The sequence below is a fragment of the Anas platyrhynchos genome, chromosome 3 (genome assembly GCF_047663525.1).
Source record: "Anas platyrhynchos isolate ZD024472 breed Pekin duck chromosome 3, IASCAAS_PekinDuck_T2T, whole genome shotgun sequence".
Lineage (NCBI taxonomy): Eukaryota > Metazoa > Chordata > Aves > Anseriformes > Anatidae > Anas > Anas platyrhynchos.
In genome coordinates, this window is record NC_092589.1 from 14607005 (window position 1) to 14626513 (window position 19509).

Sequence of the window (19509 nt, forward strand, 5' to 3'; positions counted from 1 at the left end):
AACAGGCCTCGTACATAAAAATAGACAAAATGAATGAAGAATTTACAAACATCTATATTTTGTGTTAGGAAATGTGATAAAATTAGGAAAACAGCTGAGGACACTGATTTATACAACTCTGACTATTTCAGGCAATGAGAGGTTTACATAGCACAGTTTAACAAGATAAAAGGTCTCCCACGAAGTACACGGATGACAGACAGCTCATCTGGATTCGACACAACACAGCATCAAGTACACACGTAATGTGATGAACAGTGCCAGGTCATTCCCCAGTTAGGTAACATACAACCTCTTGAATAAGGCAATTCAAATGTAACTCGGAAGTCAAATCACAACATACCCAGGCAGCATGCAGGGAAAAGTCATTTATTTTGTACATCGGAATGACACACCTTGCAACAGGTTCCCATTTTATGCAGTTAGAGCAACAGGATATAAACCATTCAAATAATATATATATGTCAACAGTTGTCTGTACTGGAATAAAGATTATCTGGTTTCCTTTTTTTTTTTTTCTTTTTTTTTTTTTCTTTTTTTTTTTTTGGTAAAAATAAAACTATTTGAATTCACTAATTAACAAAATGCACAGTGATCAGAAACCCAATTCTTCTCACGGTTGCCATCCCTGCTTTGCTCACCTGTCTCCACGATGCCGTGGCACCGTAACCCTGGCTTCAGGGGAGCGCTTTGCACGCAGGAGCCAAAAACTTGCAGCTCGCATGGCTGCAGACTGTGCCCGGGACTTTAATCCCGTGCCTTGGCTCCTGCAACATCCCTGCCTCCCGATGCCCACAGCCTGCATCCCGTTTCCTTATTACCAATCAATTCCTCTGGCTCTTTACCACCAAGAAATATAAGAAACTGCGAATCTGCTCAGAAGCAAAAAAAAAATAAAAAAATAAACTACCACCAACAAAAAAACCCCACACCCAAACGACCAAACAACAGAAACCTGAGCCCAAAGTCTCTCTGATGTGGTGGAGCCTAAAGGATGCAGCCGAGGAGGGATTTCCAGTGCAACAGGTGTAGGGATCACTAAAGATAATGCCTTTTTTTTCTTTTTTTTTTTTCCCAGTGTTAAAAAGTTCTTTCAAGAGGAAACTATGAAGAAGGGAAATAAGACTTTTCCCTACACAAAAATAATAAAATAAAATTCTGTAATTTCTGAACAGACCCATCTGGGCAGCTTCTCCCTGGTAAAGACCACCTGCCTGTGTCCTGCAGTGGCTGGGGCTCCCCTGGGAATCCCCTCCTGGGATTTTGGGGTTGATTTTGGGATCCCCAGGGAATGGCTTTTGGGGGTCCCTGAACTCACTTTCCTCTGCTGGGTCCTGTTCTTCACCTGACCGCTAAAAAGTGATCTCGCGCCTCCCTGCTACGCCATTTACTGCTCCGGTTAAAATAAAATAATTAAAAAAAAAAAAATCATTGGCATCTTTCATTGCCCTTAAATATACAAAAAAAAGCAAATCTTCAAAAGAGAGCGGGGAGAAAGGTGCTTTCACAATGACATTCAGAGCAAAAAGAGAGAAACGACATTGTACAGGTCATTAGAGAGCTATCTTTGGCAGAATATTTCAAATAAATTATTATTACAAACATTTTCTGCAGTCGTATAGTTACTTGGAACATTTCACTTTCAGCTACGGGGTTACTCGTTCACTACTCTCTACCAATAGGAAAACACCACGAATATATAAAAATAGATGAGCTTAGCACGACTTTTCGGGCTACCACGGCCGCCTCCGATGGTCTCGAAGGCAGCAGGGAGTGGGATTTTGGAGCTCACACCGCCGGGTGGCCGAGCAGTGGCCGTGAGTGGGGATAGCAGCAGTGCTGGAGACCCCAATTCGGGCCCTGCCCTGGTTTTGATGCCAGGTCCCCGTCCCCACGTCCCCAATCACCCCATGGGATGACTCAGTCCCGACCATCCCCCCCAACCCCTTCTCCATGAACATTTAGGTTTAAATACTTTGCTTTTTTGTTTGTTTGTTTGTTTATACAGCATGTACAGAATATACAGCACCGGGTGATTATCTCCCAGTTCGACTACGAGCGTCTCCCAAGATGGCCTCTTTTATCAACAAATATATATAAATCGACAGTCATAAAAGAGTCGTACCAACAAATAGTATGGCTTTTCAAAGAGTGTAGCTGCATTGTGCCGTTGAGCTCACAAGGAAGAGGAAGAGAGATGGTGGGGAGGGAGGCTGGAAGCGCGAGCCGGGGGGGAGCCGTAGGCCTCCAAGGGCAGTGCCGGGTGCTGGGGGTGCCGGGCGGCTGTCACGGGAGAGCAGGAAAGTGCCCACCTCGCAGGGTCAGCCCTTCCCCTGGCTTTTCGAGGGCCCCCAAGTCTCTCTGAGCTGTTTCTCCTGCCCTGACATTAGGCCCGAGCCCGCCTCGCTGGTGGAAATGAGAGCGGGATGGAGAAGCCGCTGGCTTGGCTGGGCCTCGGCCGAGAGGGCTGTGCCGCTGTGTCCTCTGCAGGCTCGTGGCAAGAGGCTGCTTTCTGCTTCAGAAAGAGGAGCTGTTGCTTTGCTTTCCCCGTGTTTCGAGTGTGCGGAATGGCTTTTGAGAGCTGGAGTGGTCACTCGAGCATCGAGATAACCGGCCCGCTCCGTTACAAGGGAAAATCACTCCTAAATCCCTGCTACAGCTGCTTTTCGCCTAGCTCCTGTCTCATTTCCCACTTTGTCAGAACATTATGGTCATTCCCTCAGGCCTCTCCGGCTGAAATCAGGGCTGATGAGAGCACAGGGAGCCCAGGCCTCACCCTTGGCTCTGCCTGCAGGTACCTCTGTCTGGAGACAGCAAACCTCCGCGCCCTCTTCTTGCTTGGCTAAGAGCAGATTTGGGCCTGGTGGACAACAGGGACCTCTCCAGGCAACCCATGGGCCGTGGGAGGTATGAAGGTGCCCATCGGGAAGTCCTGGTTTTGACAGCACACCTCATGCCACATCTCTTCATCACAAAGACCCAGGAAGCAGAGGGCTGCGTCCTACCAAAACCCAGCATTTTGTGGCTTTCACCGCCACGCAGCAGCACGCTGGAGTTATGATGTTTAGGGGAATTCGGCAGCTTCCCTGCCCATCCACAAACAAAACTGTTTTGTCAGGTTGCTGAGCCACATCCTCAATGGGCAAGCTTAAAAGCTGGCTTATCTGCAGAGCTGAGCCTCCTGCTCAACAGCTGAGGGCTTAATGCATTGTGGAAAAAAAATAAAATAAATAAAAAAAGACGAGCTGGACAAGCCTTGTCAGAAGCAGAGTTGTCATCAGGGAAAAAATACAGAGAGTTTTCTTTCTCGCTAACGCAGCAGCTATCGTGTCAAAGCGTTATCGCAGCCTTTTGCTCTCTGGAGCTGCTGGAAGGAGGATGAGCAGTGCTCCCGCCTGGCTCGCTGCACGAATGTGTTTGCTCACGAGCTGTGCAGACAAGGGGAGCCACACGGAGCCAACAAAGGAAGGCACAACAGGTGCCTGTTCATTTCCTTCTGCTTGGGGGGAGTCCAGCCACGGGGCATCTAATTGTGGCTCTCATTGCTCAGCGAGACCAAGCCAACGCACAGGACTAGGGCTGAAGGCAAGGAGTGATCCAGTCATGCACCTCCCTGCATCCCTAGGAGTCACTGAACTAGAAATAGAGAGGAACTAAATCCGGCCTTTACAGAGAGGTCAAGAGGTGCAGGGAGAGAGCCCCGTGGCTTTCCTCCGTGCCCTGGTAGAGTTTAGGAGCTCTAAGTGTGGCCAAGCATCCCAAGTCATCGCGACTGAAGGCTTCACAGCAAGAAGGACATTGTCTCCTGCCTGAGCCCTCCTTTGAACATCCTCATGCCATCACTACACAGTTGGGCAGGGTCTTAATCAAACTCTGCCCACTTTAATGGGGTGATTATTTTTTCAGAGCACTGAGAGCAGGCGCTGTTTTGAGGTAAAGGAGTTGAGACGGACCTTGAACCCCCCGTTAAAGCAGTTTGCTCTGAAGTGGAGAGCCAGGCTTGGGTTTGGGGGAACTCGAGCGTCTGTAGGCCTTGATAACGGTGGAAATTCAGCACAAATGATTAATCTTCAGGGCAATACGAAGGAGCAGGAAGGGCTCAGCACGCCCACCCTCTGTCCTCCTCAACCTGGAAACTTGCAGGTTCCTTTGCTTGCACAGCCTTGAGTCCGAGATGCCGGGGGTACGGTGCCGATGCTGCTTCCCACCACCAGCTGCACCAAGACCCACAGCCGCAGCAGTCGGGGCAGGGGTGCCTGCTGTGGCAGCACCTAAAATGGGGTTTCCAGTTCTGCGTGGGACCCCCTGGTGCTCCCCCCATCCCTGTGCTCCCTGATGCTGGACATCCCACCGGCAGCGCCCGCCTTGGCAGCTTTCCCGTCCCTCCGCACGAGGGCTGTCGCTGGCTGGCGAGAGGCTCTCGGCACCTCGGCTTCCAAAAGGAGGGAGGCTCAAGTCCTTAAAAGGTGAGGAATCCGGCTGTATTTATTGTCCCCCGGGGGCATTTTGCAAGAATACAGATGCCTCTGGATGCTTTCCTGCGCAAGTCAAGTTTTTACAAGATAAACAGGCTTTCCTGCAGCTGTGCGTGTGCGTGTGGTCGGTCATCGGGAGAGGCCGGAGGGGTTCCTGGTGCTCTGCAAACGTGTTTCCCTGGATGGCGCGGGTGCCAAAGCTTATGGAAAAGCAATGCAAACGCCCTCTGGCATGAAGTTTTCCCTCTTTTCTCTGCCCCTGGCACACCGACACTTTCCCCTCAGTAAGGCAGCTCCTCCCTAGGTATGGATAAGGTCCCCAACATCGCTGCGCGCGGTTCTTACCCGAGCACTTAAAAATAACCCTAACAATAACACACGGCCTCTGCTCCTCTCCTCCCCGCCCGCGGCAGAAATAGCACGGCAAGTTTACAGACCGCATCCAGACTTCTGACATGTCTGAGGCACGTGGCTACCAGAAAGGGTCCAAAGCCTGCCTCTGCCCTCTTGTCCTTGAAGGAAGCGATGAAAATGGGGAGAAAAACCCACAAATGCCGGCACTGGGGACCTCCAGAGTCTGTGTGTATCGAGGAGGAGTGCAGCTTACAGGCAAACGGGCATCACTCTTTGCATAAGCTCATTGCAGATGCCAAAAGCATGGGGCTGGTGGAGAATAATTGCACAAACAAGGCTGGTGTTAGCCGTGTGATTTAGGCCTTGTCCTGAGCGAGCAGTGCTCCATCAGTCCCGCTGGAAAGCTCTGTGAGCAGAACGCTTATTTACTGCCTGTTAAACCGCGCCGCTACACGTGTCCCGTTTGACTTGTTAATGACTTCGGCGACTGTGATTCATCCCGGAGAAGCAAAAGGATGATGAGAGTGAAATACCAGCATCACCTTGCGGAAGATGTAATTACCAGATCAGGAGAAGTGCTTCGCTCTCACAATTCACTGCCTGGGAAAGGCACACAGGCGTGACCGACTGCGCTCGGCTGGGGCTTGACAAAGGCTGGCGGCTGAGCTGCACTCGTCCTGGAGGATGCTGAGCAGGGAGAGGGTCAGTGGCTCGGATGGCAAAAGCAGCTTAGTTTTTTTGGGGGAAAAGACCAGGCTCGTGCAGCCCAGCGATTGCATTAAATCCTCCGGCTGTGGGGGAACATCATTTACCTGCTCTGGAGCTCCAAAGCCAGGCGCTGCTGCTGCTGCTGGCCTCACTGTGCAGCCCCATCCTGAGCCTGCCGGAGCCCCAGGAGCTGCAGACCTGAGCCTGGTCCCCTGCAAAGGGACACATTTTAATGGTGTGGAAGGGACCCGGGCTCTTTGCAGCTCTGAGCATCCCTCTGCAGAGCCCTCCACACATGTGCACTGCCTGGAGGGGGCCCTGCCAGATGAACCACAAGGCTGGATCAAGAGCAGGAGCAGTTCTGTGCAGCTGGGGAACACGGGCAAAAAGGGCTGCTAAGTTCCTCGCAGGCAGCTGCGTGACTCTCCCTGAGTCTGGGGGCAAACCAGCACTGACGGGGCGCTCAGCACAGGAGCAGCATCTGGCCCCAAATGGGCTTCACTTGCAAGTTTTGTCCTTGGGTGGTTTCCTGCGTCCCTCTGAGAGCCGCCGCTGCACCCCAGCACGCTGAGCCCGAGGTGTGACGGCGATGGAGCAAGAGGAAAGCTGTGAGATGGGGCAGGAAGGTGTGCCCGGAGGCCCCGACGCCCCCACCAGCAGCAGAAACACAACGAAGGCAAAGCGATGGATAAATAAGAGATGGGTGCAACATAAAGGGAGACAAGGAGAGGGAAGGGGAGGGGGTGGGGGTCCATAGAGAATATGCAGGAGCACTACTGGATCCATGAGGAATCATTACAAACTTTATTTGTCTGTGCATCGTGTACCATTGATAAGGATCATCACAATTAGTGGACTCACTGCCTATAGTGGTGGGCAATACACACAAAGAAAAATCAATGAAGCCAAACAAAACGAAAACGAAATCATTGTACATAAAGGTAATCACAGACCTGAACAACCTGCATTTGTGTTCAATTCCTCCCCCAAAACAATGAGAAACCAAAAAGAAAACCCCAAGAACCCTTCCAAAATGAAAAAAAAAAAAACAAAAAAAAACTTTGACAAGGGAAAAAAAAATATATATCTTTAGACTCTTGGAGAAAATCTTACAACAGGTTAATTGAAGTTTCCACAGCTTGTTCAAAATGAGTACAGATACCCCAGCCAACCGGTTGTGGTACAGAGGTGCTTCTCAGCTGGGTCGGAGGAGCTCGCCAGTGACGTGCAGGCTGGGGGTTTGCCTGGCTGGGCCACCAGGTGGGTGGTGTGGGGTGAGGAGATGCCCAACACCATGCACAACCTTATCCTGGAGATATGGGGTGGTGCTGAGCGACACCTGCCCCGTCTCACCCTTTCCAGAGGGGAGATGCCCTGCTGGACGCATCCCCTTTGCTCTGCCTCCTCTCTGTCACCCTGGCCAAGGCCACCGGTCCCCACCTCACCTCCATGCCAGGGCTGTGCCCCGCTCGACACCGAGCTCGCCCTCGCTGCATGCTGAATGATCGATCCCAGAGGCAGTGCCTAGTGCTAAGCGCTGCTGGCGGTGCAAACGTGTCCTTTTTTTTCCTCAGGGAATGCTTCACGGCTGCCTTCAGAGGTGTGGGAGACCTCGTTACGGCCCTTCAGCTCTCACACCCAACTGTTCTGCCTCCAAATGGCTGTGGGGAAGGAGCAGCCCCTGAGGACTGATCCCGATGGCTTAGCACTCAGAAACAGGGGCTGTCTCTTGGCCCCCGAGGACACAGAAACACCCGCGTGGCTGTTATTGCTTCTCAGGGACCCGTGCGCAGAGCAGTGAATGGTGAAAGCTTTCCCTCCTTTCCCCCACCCTCCCCGTGAAGAGGAAACAAACAACCAAATGAAAAAATTAAAAAAAAAAAAAAAAAGCACAAAAAAAAACCAAAACAACTATGGGAGAAACTAAACTACCTAAAATAAATAAAACCAGGTGAAAACACTTGTATCTGCAATGCTCAACCCACATGGCTGGAAGGACTATCGCTATAGGATGCTATATACAGGTAGGGTTCGTTTCAGTCATGCAAAATGTTACTAGTACCACGACAGCATGCCCGGGGGGGTGGACGAGGCAGGGGCCATGGGCTGGGCAGAGGACGGGCGCTGCGGGACCTCAGCGTAGGACACCGGACACGAGGCTGCGTCCCCAAAGCACGGAGGGTGGGGGAAAAGGGGAAAATGGGGGGGGGGAAGGGAGGAGAAATGCTAATTATACACACATCAAAATGAGAAAAAAAAAATCGGATGACGAAAATGGTTGTGTTCTATCCTTAGAAAGCTCCCAGTTTCCCCTTTTTCTTCAGTCTGGTCTCTCGCTTCTTTCTGCCAGGGCCAGAGGGGACGTTCCCAAGTGGCGAAGGCGGATGGAGGATGCTCGGAGGTTCAGGACCCTCGCTCGCCTCTCCTTCCCTTGCCCACCGGCTCCGTTTCTCACCAGCCGCTCCGGCCTTCCCCGTGCCAACGTGCCCCGGTCGCCTTCGCATCCATCCATCCTCCTGGGGGGGCGGTGAGAGCGATGGGACGGGGCTCGGTCGCTGCCGGCTGCTCTCGCTGGTAGAGTTGCAAAGAGGGGACCCCTGGGAAGGGGGTCCGGCCGGCTTTGGGGTCCCTCCTAGTTCAAAGGACGCTCCAAAGCCGCTTTCCGTCAGCAGGTGTGTGAACATGGCAAATCTCTTTTATTCTTTCTCTGTTCATTATACACAGCGTTATATCTATATCTATACCTATATATTGCTCTATATAGATACATATAGATATATATATATTTACTATCTCTGATTGTTCCTTTAGAAGCCCTTTATGTGGCAGTAGGCTTCCAGAGATGAGAAGAATATGTACAAGAGCCACAGGAGGATAAAGAGTGAGGATGTGAGCAGCTTGGAAGTCCGCGGCCCGCCCAGCTCACCTCCAATTTCGGGTCTCCGCCGATAGAGCAGCACACCCACACTGATAAAAGCAAAAATGGTGAAGAGGGTGACGGAGAAGGCCAGGGTGCCAGGCGAGACTTCAAAGGCTTGTCCGTGTGCCGCGTGGTAGATGGCCGCGATGGACCAGGCCACCCCGATGCCCAAGAAAACGTTCACGGCATTGCTCCCGGTGACGTTCCCGATGGAGGCGTCCGCGTACTGGTCCTGTGTCGCTGCTACTTTGCTGGCAAATGTGTCTGCAAGGGGAAGGCAGAGAGAAAACCTCAGGGAACAGGCAGGTAAGGAGGGATGGTGGCGGGCAGCGTGGGGATAGAAGTCAAAAGCATCACTGGGGGAATGAAGAATTGGGTAAAGGTACCCAAGGCTCTGCCTACAGGCACTCCTGAGAAAGGACAGTCAAGGTCCAGGAATGCCCAGGAGGGAAATCTCAAAATCCAGAAATATGGGGCTTCCCCCAGTATGGCTCGCAGATTCCCCACGGTGCTTCAAGACAGAGACAGCCCTTCCCAGTACTACAGTGTACTGGCCCCTTCCCCACATCCACTAATATGCTGACTTGTACAAGAAGTGAAAAGATTGGGAGAGTTTTGTGGGAGCTGGAACAGTCTGTCTCCATCTATCAGGTCTGCTTAAGTTTTGTATTTTCATTTCTGCGTTTGCTCTAATGATTTCTCGCCTCATTTTTGCCTCATTAAAGTCTGATGTCCTTTGAAGACTCTGACACTTTGGGAAAGAAGCACACAACTTTCACCCATATAACAGGGGAGAAAAACCAGGCAGGTACGTGCACACTTGCCCAGCTACTCCAACAGCTTCAAGACCAGCGACAAAAGATAAAACTCTGTGATAAAACATGCCTGGACTTTTACACTGCAGATCTTGTGGCTAGTTGACCAGCACGATGCTGTCCTCTGCCATAGGAAATGTTGGCTTTAGATCCAAACCCAGCAGCTCAGATAATGCCCAGATAACACTACACCATCTGTGAGTGTCTCCCAGTTGAAACAGGAGTAGCCAAATATATCCCAAAAGGTTTTCTCTTTTTCTCGTAAACGTTTCCTGAAATGTCAACTTTTGTCAACAAAAACAGAAGGGAAGACTTTGGCTGTCAAGGGTATGAGACAGTGCTACAAAACTTGCACCTAAAAGTTCTAGTGCCAGAAATCTAAAAAATGCTCCTTCTTTTGCCCAAACCTATTCTCCCTTTTAGTTCTGTTGCTTCCTTTTTGGGCTCTGATAGTGTTAGGCCAGTTTCAAGGTCTTTGCGCACCCGAGTGCTGACCACTGGAAGTCTGGGACTGGTGAGAAAATGTGTGACTGAAGCTGGAGGTGGTCAGGTTGGGTTACAGCCCCATCTCCAGGATCTAGACCATGCCTGGTCAGCACAGTGCTGATTGTGCCATTCTTCAGTCTCTACTCTCTTCTGAATCTCGGTGGCCATTTGTTCATGGACACATCTCCAAATATCTGCAGGGTAACAGCCTTCCAGCAGCTCCACAAGTGGCATTTCTAGCAGCTTCCCTGGCTCAATAGCATCTCGATCCACCTGAACCAAAGCTGAATTTGGACTCATACAGAGGTGTCTGTGCTGGGTAGAGCACCCTAAGTGTGAACAAGCTCCTACCTCACCTGGGAGACAATGTCAAAGGAGAAGACTTTCAGAAACTGTCAACACAGGAAGCATTTTAATCAAAGACTTATTTCCTACTCTGAGAGCAAACGCCATGGAGGCTGTCCACAGAAACAGATACAGCACAGTCTGGGCAGAGATGGACCTTTACTACAAACTGCTGTTGCCCTTACCTGGCACCGATGTCCCCAGCGCGACAAACACGACGGCAGTGACCGAGTCCTTCAAGCCAATGGTGCAGCCAAAGTGGGACGCCAGGTCGCCGATGAAAGCTGTCAGGATGCCGATCATGAGGATGGAGACGACGAAGCAAGCCCAGCCATTCCAGTAGTCTGTCGGGGGCACGAAGGCAAAAAGGACCTTCCAGAAGACGGTCAGAAAGTGCATCACGTAGTCAAAGCAGGAGGGCAGCTTCTCCTCCCCACATTCATCGTCGTCATCGTCTTCCCCTGGAGAAAACCACCAGCGCCTGGTTAGTTGCTCATTCAATTTGGCAAAGCCGTTGTGCTTCCTGCAGCCCCCAAACATCACCTCTCATGGCTTAGGCCTTGCAAAACCTTGACTTCCAAATATCTCATTTTCTGGGAAAAGTGCAGGGAGGCACGAGGACCTTTTCTGGCCCCTCTCTGTTGTACAGAGACCCTCCAGAAGCATCAGTCTTGAAAACTGACCTGCACATCAGAAAATACAGAGCCTCATGCCAGCACCTGCGCCTGGGTTTGACCACCAGATGCTTTCTGAGACTTGGCCCCTGCTCAGTAACCCTTTCCCCAAAAGGGGCTTTTTTTCACATCCTCCTCCACAATGCAGATATTTAACTGGATAAGAAAACGTACAAAATCTCCCTCAAGGAGAACAAGTGGTCTTGCTATATACCATGTACCAATCTGTAGGTGTTGATTAATCCCACACTTAAATGGGGGCTCCACGCCGTGACAGTGGAGCTACTGGGGAAAGCTGCTCGAGTGCTGCTTGCTTCGTTATTGCTCTTAACTACAACTGCTTTCTGCCTTGATGCAAAGGTGGCGATGAAAAGCCAAATCGGGGACCAAATGGCATACTTCCTAAGAAGGTGGCCAAACCCTGAGCACTGAAGTTTCAGCCCTTTGTGCCGTCCCAGAGAGCACACACAGCATGTGGGAGAAAGAAATGGAAAAAGCCCAGATAGTTCAGTCCTTCACGAGGGTGTTGGTAACCTGTAAAGGGAGCTAACCTGCTCTTGGTTTGCTCCAGCTCATGTAAACTTCGCTGGCATCCTGGGGGATGCACAGCAGAGATCAAGCTGCAGAGGAGAGGGCATGGAGCCAGAGAAAATGTCTCCTCCAGGAGGGTGGTGAAGCCCTGGGACACCTACCCTGGGTGGTGGACATTTCCATCTTTATGTGTTTCCAAAATTTAGCTAAATAAAGCTATGGGAATAAACCTTGTGGAAGTCCTATTCAGCACCCTGCTGGGGTGCAACGTTGCGCAAGTATTGTTCGGCTTTGAAGAGCCTTTGCAGATCAAGATGTAGGATGGAGGCAGTGGGAAACTTGGTGTCTGTACAATAACGTGATGGAAAATGATGTGTTGGTTGGCTTTAAGGCATTGCACTCATTATGGCAGAAACAGTAGCTAATCGGAAGCATGGTGTTATTATTTTGGCAGACATAAATGCCCCGTTCCTGTACATTGTGGTGGAGATAAGGAACATTTTTTTCAGCCTGGGAAGCCTAGGCTGGACTTTTGCTTTTTGCACAAAGGCTGGTACTGGCAGGAAACACTGTGCTGACACTGTAATTTTGAGGCAGGTATTTTAATCCTCTTCCCAAGCTACTTGGCAGCAGGACTGCTGTGGATCTAGATCTTTACGGAGATGATAAAATAGACTGAAAAATGAACATGAGCACCACTGTCATAATGCTCATCCACATCTGTCTATCATTTTGTTAAGCAGGAATAATGGCCCTCTTTCCAAGAGCTGGCCAGATACTGTTAAGGTGAATTGAAATGCAGAGCAAAGTTGGACAGTGACCCATTCAGGTACAAGCTCACAAACTGCAGCAAGTTCTTGCTTGAGGAGCTAAATCCTAGCAAAAACTTAGGTTCAGAGCTCAGAGACAAACTCATCTTCCCCAGCTGCAAGGGACAGCTCACGCCCACCGAATTATGCCATATTTATTAAATGTCTGTTAATCATCCTATTAGTACTGATGGTAGTTGTGTATTCAAGGAGTAGTGGTGATGGGGCTTTCACATAGCTGCAGTCTTTTACATACTTTGCAGAGATGAGATCCAAGCACCAGTGATTAGCTTTGCTTTAATATGGGATCCAATTAAATAATTGATTCTGGCATAGATTATTTTAGCCGTATTAGCTATGAAACCTGCAGCGAGGATTGTCTTGCTTGATATGTTCATGCTGTATCCGAAATAATGGGAGGCTCTTGGCTGGAGGCTCTAAGAATAACTATGCTACAAAGAGAGGGATGGCAATTTGAGGGCATAGCTGCTGCGCGATGTCCTGTCCTCGTTTTCAGATGCAAAGGGTAAATGGTACAGCCATCACTTTCAATTAACTTGTACTGGGTAGGGGTTGCCATGTACAGAGGAGCTCGAGGTAGGAAGTATGAGTGTTCCCTCATGCATTTCAATGCAAAATTAGCTGGGTGGGCTCCGATTGCCTTCTCCGGTAATTTAATCTAGGCTGGTTGATTTTGCCCTAATGCTTGCAGATGCAGGGCCCAGGCTGAGCTGTAAGGCTGCAACGTCTAGCCAGTGAGTTATAACATCTCCAGCTGTTCAAACCACATCTGTGAGAGACCTTATTCTACCTACAACAGAAGTGGGAGTGCTAATACATCCTATACTGGGCATACTGGTAAATGTGGCACTGGTCCCAGTGAGAGCAGTACAGGAGGGTATTTCTGAGGGAAAGGCCAGTTCTTCAGGAGAGGGGGAGATATGATCAGATATGATCTGATATCAGCAGAGATAAGATGTGTGCTGTAGCTACTGGGCAGCTGAGCCATAATCTACTGCTGAACCATAACCACAGAGGGCTGGAAGAGCAGGAGCATTCCTGTCCCGAACACAAGGGGTCAAGGGCAAATTTTGGCTATCTGAGGGGGGACACAGTGACTATCTTCAGGGTTGGGCGCCCTCAGCCTAGCACTGTCCCCACTGCAGGGAGCACCAGAGGTGGTGAGCACTGCCAGTTCCCACCAGCACCTTCCATGCTGTTCTGACTTGAAACACTGCGATTTCCCCAAAGATCTCTCCCACTGAAATGAATTTTCCCCTCTGCCATCTGGTAGCACCCAGAGCGTTTCTCTGCCGGGCGCTACACACTTACTGCAGGAGGTTTCCCACGCATCAGACAAGGTGATCTCACGAAAAGATTTAATCAGCTGTCTTATTTATGCAGATGCTGTAAATAACTCCACCACCTGTTTTTCCTCCTGCTGCCTCACTACGATCTGTGTTACTGGTACGGCCAAGCCGAGACACGAGCAAGGTTGATCATAATTCACCTGGAGCAGCAGTTTAAACTCACCCGCACTGACAGTAATAGCCTCAATAAACTGCTCCCTCCAGCTGTTTGTGCCAACCACCAGGGCCAGGTTCGTCTTCTTAATGAGCTTGTCCACTGTGTTCTGCAGATGGAGACGCAGAAGAGAGAATTAGGGGCTATCGGACTGGAGATGCGGGGCTAAAACCCACTGGCACTGGTGCTTACAGCTGTACGCTTATGGAAAAAGCTTAGCAGACGCTAAGCTGAGGTCAAGCGTCCCGGCAGTGAAAGCAAATATAAGTATTTCCAATTCCCCTCATTACCACTCAAAAAAAGTCTTTTTAAACCTGCTCACGATGGGAATTTGAGTGGTCTCGATGGAGGTTTAACAGCAAATAGCACCGAGGTGCTGCAGCTCCTGTTTTTCACAATGCCTTGGGAGGAATTTTTACCGGGCTGCTTCAAAGCATTGTAAATAATTGGGACTTGAGCGAGGCTCTGCCTCTGTGCACTGCTCAGGAGCTGAAGCTCAGTGCTAGTGGGGAAGGCACTGTGGCTGCAGTGGGCAAGGGATGCTCCTGGGCAGGCTTCACCACAAAGCCACAATGGCTGCTTGCATTTAGGGTATAAGAGCTTTGCCATAGGAATCCCAGGGTCAGGGCTCACTCAAAACTGCCTTTATGTAGGCTATAAAGCATCACTGTGATAGCAAGGTTATATTTGAAAGTAACGTGCAGCATTTTGGAGCCCAGTGAGCTCTCAGGCTCACCTGGTTGATGTGTGTGTGTAATAACCACAGGCAATGGTCTGAGACCTTGTGATGCCAGTAGCTGCCCCACTTTGCTGCGATGCCGTTAGCCTGTGTTGGCCAATGCTGTGCAAAAAGTGGGTCCCCAAGCAGAGGAGTAGAAGGATGGGGATGCGGGTGGTACCTTGAACTCATAGGATTCCTCAATGATGACTTCGAGCTTGGTGTGCTCCCCCAGGACTGGGCGTCCCATCTCCGCAATTCGTCTTTCTTCCTCCTCCTTGCTGGTCAGTGGCTGCTTCTCCTCGTTCTCCTCTGTAAAGCAAAGAGCCCACCTGTGAGCCAGGTCCGGCCGGTCACTCTCTGGAGTTGGCTTCCCATCGGAGGGGGAGGTCAGGAAGCCTCCAGGCAGGAGCATGAGCGACAGAGCAGAGGAGAAGAAGAAGGAGGTCATGGAGCGATAGACAAGGTGGTTTTGCTGGGGAATGCTGGCAAAAGAGGTCTGCAGCTCGTCCAACCTCAGGAATAGTCTAATTCACCCTCAGGGCTGGGGAGTATCCCTGGTATCTGCTGCCTCTCCCAGAGGGTTGCTGGGGGGAACAGATCACCACTAAGGCTGCTCCAATTCCCAGCCCTCCAGTTCTGCAGCCAGGTGTGGTTAGGACATTTCCATCACCCCATTACAAGCAGAGAGAGCTGTCAGCAGCCCCAGGGCTGAGGAAGGGACGAGACCCTCCTGAGCAGGGCTTTACCTTTTGGGCAGCGGGCTGGTAGCTGGAGAGCATGGGGCTGGAGGAAAAAGCATGGCCAGGAGCTGTTCCCAGGGCATGGCTTGGCCCCAAACCCTGAGAGAGGAGGCAACAGTAGGACTACAAGAGCCATGGAGCTGCTCTGCACTTCCACCAATGTATGCGCAACCTCAGGGCGGGGGGACATTTTGTCACCCTCTCTTGGTGTGACAGCCCACCCTTGGGGATGAGCAGAAGACCATCAGGGTTGAGAGGGGATGGATTTGGTGGATAGAGGAGTTAATTTGCCCGGGTCAGTAGGTAAACACGCTGGTCAGTCCGTGTTAGACCGCCACGGCCCATGGGTGCCACGCTGCAGGTACCTCGGATGGTGACCACGGTGCGGGGAAGAGGACGCTCTCTAGCCTGGACCTTCCTGAAGACGGGTTTTCCTATCAGAGCGACCAGCAGGAGATCAGCAGGAGGCACCGCACACCCCATGCACACCCTCGTTGTGCCATTAGTAAACTCTACATCCTACTGCACACGGGGTTAGCGTGGCTCCCGCCCGGCTGCCCCCCTGCCTGAAGAGTTGTCACCACCACGGGGAGCTGCTCAAAGGGTCTGGCCACGTGGCCAGAGCCTCGTCAACCTCAAGGATCGTTTGCAGTGTTCCTGAGAGGCTGCTCTGCGTCCCGTCAGGCCGTGTCATGGCCACCATGCCCTGCCGAGGGCAGCGGCCATGACGGGTGTGCGGCAGGCTGGGTGTGCTGTGAGAGGACGCGGTGTCAGCGAGGGCGGCCCTGCCGCCTGCTTACCCTTCCAGAGTTTCCCTCCAGGGTGGAACAAAAGCAAAGAGGAAACCGAGAGAGAGGAAAGAGCAGGATGAGCACACGGCCATTAAGAGGAGAAGGGGTGGAGGGGGTGGGCAGGGGGATAGCAGAGATCCATACCTGTGATGGTGAAGCCACCTAGATGAAACCAAAAATGAGAGAAAAAGAGAGAGAGAAAGAGAGAAAGAGAGGGTTAGCATCGTCACAGCAGCCCCCCGCAGCCCCCAGGGACATGGAAGTCCTTGCCTGCCCCACCTGGGGCTGGGGGCTGGTCCCTGACCTGCACCCTAGGGATGGCGTGGGGACACCCTGCCCAAATGTGAGCTCTTCAAGCCACATCAGCCACCCCCCAGCACCTAACATAGGCTGCAGAGCCCACCTGGAGGCTGAGGGTGCTCTGCTTCCCTCCCCGGCCTGAAAACACAGAGGCTGGCTTTGGCTGTAAATGCTGGAGGCACCATTTGCACCACCTCTTCCAGTTGGGTTGGCCATCTGTCCCACCTCTAAGTCACTGTCCTGTCCTCTTTTTGCCATGCCAGCATAAGAGGTGATGGGTTAATCTGCACAGCATGGTTTTGTAACCCGGCATGTCGGTGGGTTTGCTACGGCTGTAACAACACCACTCCCAAAAAAATGCTCCTTGCCATGGCGGGTTACTTCTTGTTAGCGGTAATGAGTTTGGGGTTTTAATCTGAGGGCTGTTGGGGCATCAGGTACCTGATCTTACTTAAATAGTGCTGACCGCCCTAAAAGAGAACATTGTGAGCAAAGAAAAATGTCAAACAAAATCAATCGTCTTCCAAAAATATGTAGACAAACTGGAAAAATGGAAAAGAAAAAGGAATGCGCGCTTACCAAGCTCATTCAACAACAGGGCTGTGAAGGAGACAGACAGAGACAAACACAGAAGAAGAAAAGTAAATGAATAATGAAATCAAAAGGGATATCCACAGAAAGACTCCAGATCCCAGGGCAGAGATTTCAGATCTGTAAAGCTGCAGGATACCATTAGTGTTGAGAGTGATGCACTAAAAATAAAGGAACAGAAACATTTCATGGGACTGTAGATTTAAAATAAAAATGAGTGCAAACACGGGGTGGATATGAGTTAAAAGGCACACTCCAAAAATTCATTTTTCCCCTTCGAATCATATGTGCAAGATCTTCCATTGGTCTCGGGGGCAGTTCTGCCTCAGGGGAGGACACAATACGTCCCACGTGCAGTGGCTACTGGCTTTGACCTCCTCCAGCTGCCTATTGGGGAGCAAGGACTACACTTGAAGGCTGCACTTCTGACATAAGGAATGAGAGAAGAAAAGTCTGGAGCAAGGTTTGGCTCGGGGATCTGGTCACTCAGTATTTTAGGTGTCTGAAACAAAAGAAAAAGGCTCTCCCTTGGTGCATGGTGGGTTTCCTGCCCCTGAGGCACGGACCTCACCTTGGCTATGTGGCCCAAGGGTGACGTTTCAGGGATGCTCCCACCTGCAGGGTGCCGAGCACACAGCCCACCCCGCTTCACAGCCTCTTGTGAAAAACCAAGCACAAAAACCTAACTAAAAAAATAAAAAAAAAAAAAAAAAATAAAAAAAAGGCAAACACACAAGAAACCCCAGCACGGTCAAAGCAGAAATAGCATCCTTTAAAATCTTGACTTGCCTTCCAGCTACTGAGTTTGCAAAGCTGAACATCCCTCAGGTTTTCTAAATTATCTTTGTGACCAGGAGGGTGAGAAACTCTTTTTATTTATTTATTTATTTATTTATTTATTTATTTAAAGCCTGGCTCCTACTAGCTATTCATATAATCCAGCAAGTCACAAAAACCACCAGGAAACCTGACAGAGGGGAAGGTGCAGCTGACCTGCATGACACCCGTTCTGAAGGGGAATGTGGCATTGCTGCTGGACGTGATTTGAGGCTGAAATGCAGTGGCACCTCCCTGCTCAGCATGGGGACTGCTGGGGACCCTCTCGGCCCTGCACAAGTAGTTTGTGCCAGCCCCATGTCTGCTGAAGGGAGAGCTTTTGTCCCAGAAATGAGAAAGCCAGAACAAATGCTGCTACCAATTTGTTACAAAGGCTTTAATAAGGGGCAGTTGTAGGGCAACTAATTATCTTAAGTAGCTCTAAAACCGCTTCTTGCTCGGCCACCAATAGGGCACAGGATTAGCTGTTGCCATTAATTTTTAGTTAATTTCCTGGGGAAAAAACAAAACAAAACAAAACAAAAAAAACTCTTGGAAAACTAAGCGAGCCATGCCTTTTTGGGAAGGCTTTCAGTTAGTTTAGAAATGTTTTTATTTTATGTGATGAAAGAGGAAATTGTTTTTATTATTCCTATGAGAAGCTATTATCCAGTGCAGAGCCATGAAACTTTATTTGAGCGTAACCTGATTTCTCCTGGATTGATTGCATCTTACGGCATTACCTGCTTGTGCCGTGATTCTCAGCTATTTCCAGACCCTAGTGCCAGCATAAGAAAGGCTAAAATTACTGCTCTGGCCAGGCATTTTACTTCAAGCAGAGGCTATTTTATCTTCTGATAAAAATGATGCAGTGTCGCTTGCTTCTGGAGACCGAATTTTCTACGAGATTGAATGAAGCTGCGGCTGCGGTGTGCTGAAAACATCCCTAGGAGCTGGCGATGCTCATCATTCCCTGCCTGGGTCTTCCAAGGGGGCCCTCGTGAGCGAGACGGGGTGCCCCCGAAACAAAAGAGAAAAGAAAAACAGAGCAAAAAGCTGCAAGGGGCCAAGCTTCGAAGGAGGGAGGGCAAAACGGCCGGGAGCCAGAGCGCGAGGAGAAAGGAGTGTGAGAGTAGGGAGACACAGAGAAAAGCGGACGGCAGCGTCTCGAGAGCTGGTCTGGTGTTACTCTCACACCTTTCACTCCTCGTCGTAGCCACACCGGGTCCCCAAGCACAAGGAAGAAACTGCACTCTTTCTCATACTCCTCACGGTCAAGTATTCTAAGGGTAATGAATTTCCTGTGGGAACACAAGACAAAGGCAAACACATGATTGGCATCGCACGCGCATGCAGTTCACGTCCGCCGTGGTGCCGAGATGGTCGGGGAGGGAGGGAAGCGGCTGCACATCGCCCTGTGGCAGACGGGGAAGGGCAGGAGCGTCCCCACCAGCCGGCCTGGGGTTTTTCGGGGGCCCCTGCTCCTGCCCTTTCCCGCAGGCGCTGGGGATGTGAGCTCGGTGTTGCAGGTGCCAGGCATGAGTGAGCCAGACAGGGACACACAGGCTGGGCTCAGCCCCGGAGCACGTCCCCCACCTTTCTTCTCACTCATCTCCACCAGCCGGGGCTCCCCGATCTCTAGGTAGAAGGTCTTGTTTTTCTCATACTCCTCATCATCTATCACCTTGATTGATATCGTTTTGCTGGAACAGAGAAGAAGAAATAGAGATTCAAGAGTAAGGGGGGAAGAGGGAGGAGGGAGACAGGGAGAGGAGGAGGAGGGTGGAAACGCCAGGAGGAGGTGGCTGCGGAGAGAAAACAGTGGGTTCGGTGGCACAGCCGGAGGGGCAGCACAGCCGAAAGCAAAGGGCAGGAGCCGAGAGGCTGAGACAACGAGCACGGATTGTGG

At 50.8% G+C, this 19509-nt stretch overlaps 1 protein-coding gene across 11 annotated transcripts in view; it reads right to left on the minus strand.

Moving 5' to 3' along the window:
• Positions 1 to 34: 34 nt before the first annotated feature.
• Positions 35 to 19509, minus strand: part of SLC8A1 (solute carrier family 8 member A1) — a 104205-nt gene continuing 84730 nt past the window's right edge. For 5 of the 11 annotated variants that reach the window (XM_072035376.1, XM_038176431.2, XM_072035368.1 and 2 more), the window contains 9 exons: positions 19197 to 19303; positions 16773 to 16793; positions 16038 to 16055; positions 15903 to 15917; positions 15468 to 15536; positions 14541 to 14671; positions 13651 to 13750; positions 10289 to 10564; positions 35 to 8721 (listed from right to left, as the gene is read on the minus strand). In XM_072035376.1, coding sequence (XP_071891477.1) covers positions 8345 to 8721; positions 10289 to 10564; positions 13651 to 13750; positions 14541 to 14671; positions 15468 to 15536; positions 15903 to 15917; positions 16038 to 16055; positions 16773 to 16793; positions 19197 to 19303 — 1114 coding nt within the window. In that variant the 3' untranslated portion in view covers positions 35 to 8344. Of the gene's footprint in view, positions 8722 to 10288; positions 10565 to 13650; positions 13751 to 14540; positions 14672 to 15467; positions 15537 to 15902; positions 15918 to 16037; positions 16056 to 16772; positions 16794 to 18797; positions 18902 to 19196; positions 19304 to 19509 lie in introns of all 11 variants that reach the window. The other 6 variants (XM_072035370.1, XM_072035369.1, XM_072035371.1 and 3 more) reach the window with 6 other exon arrangements.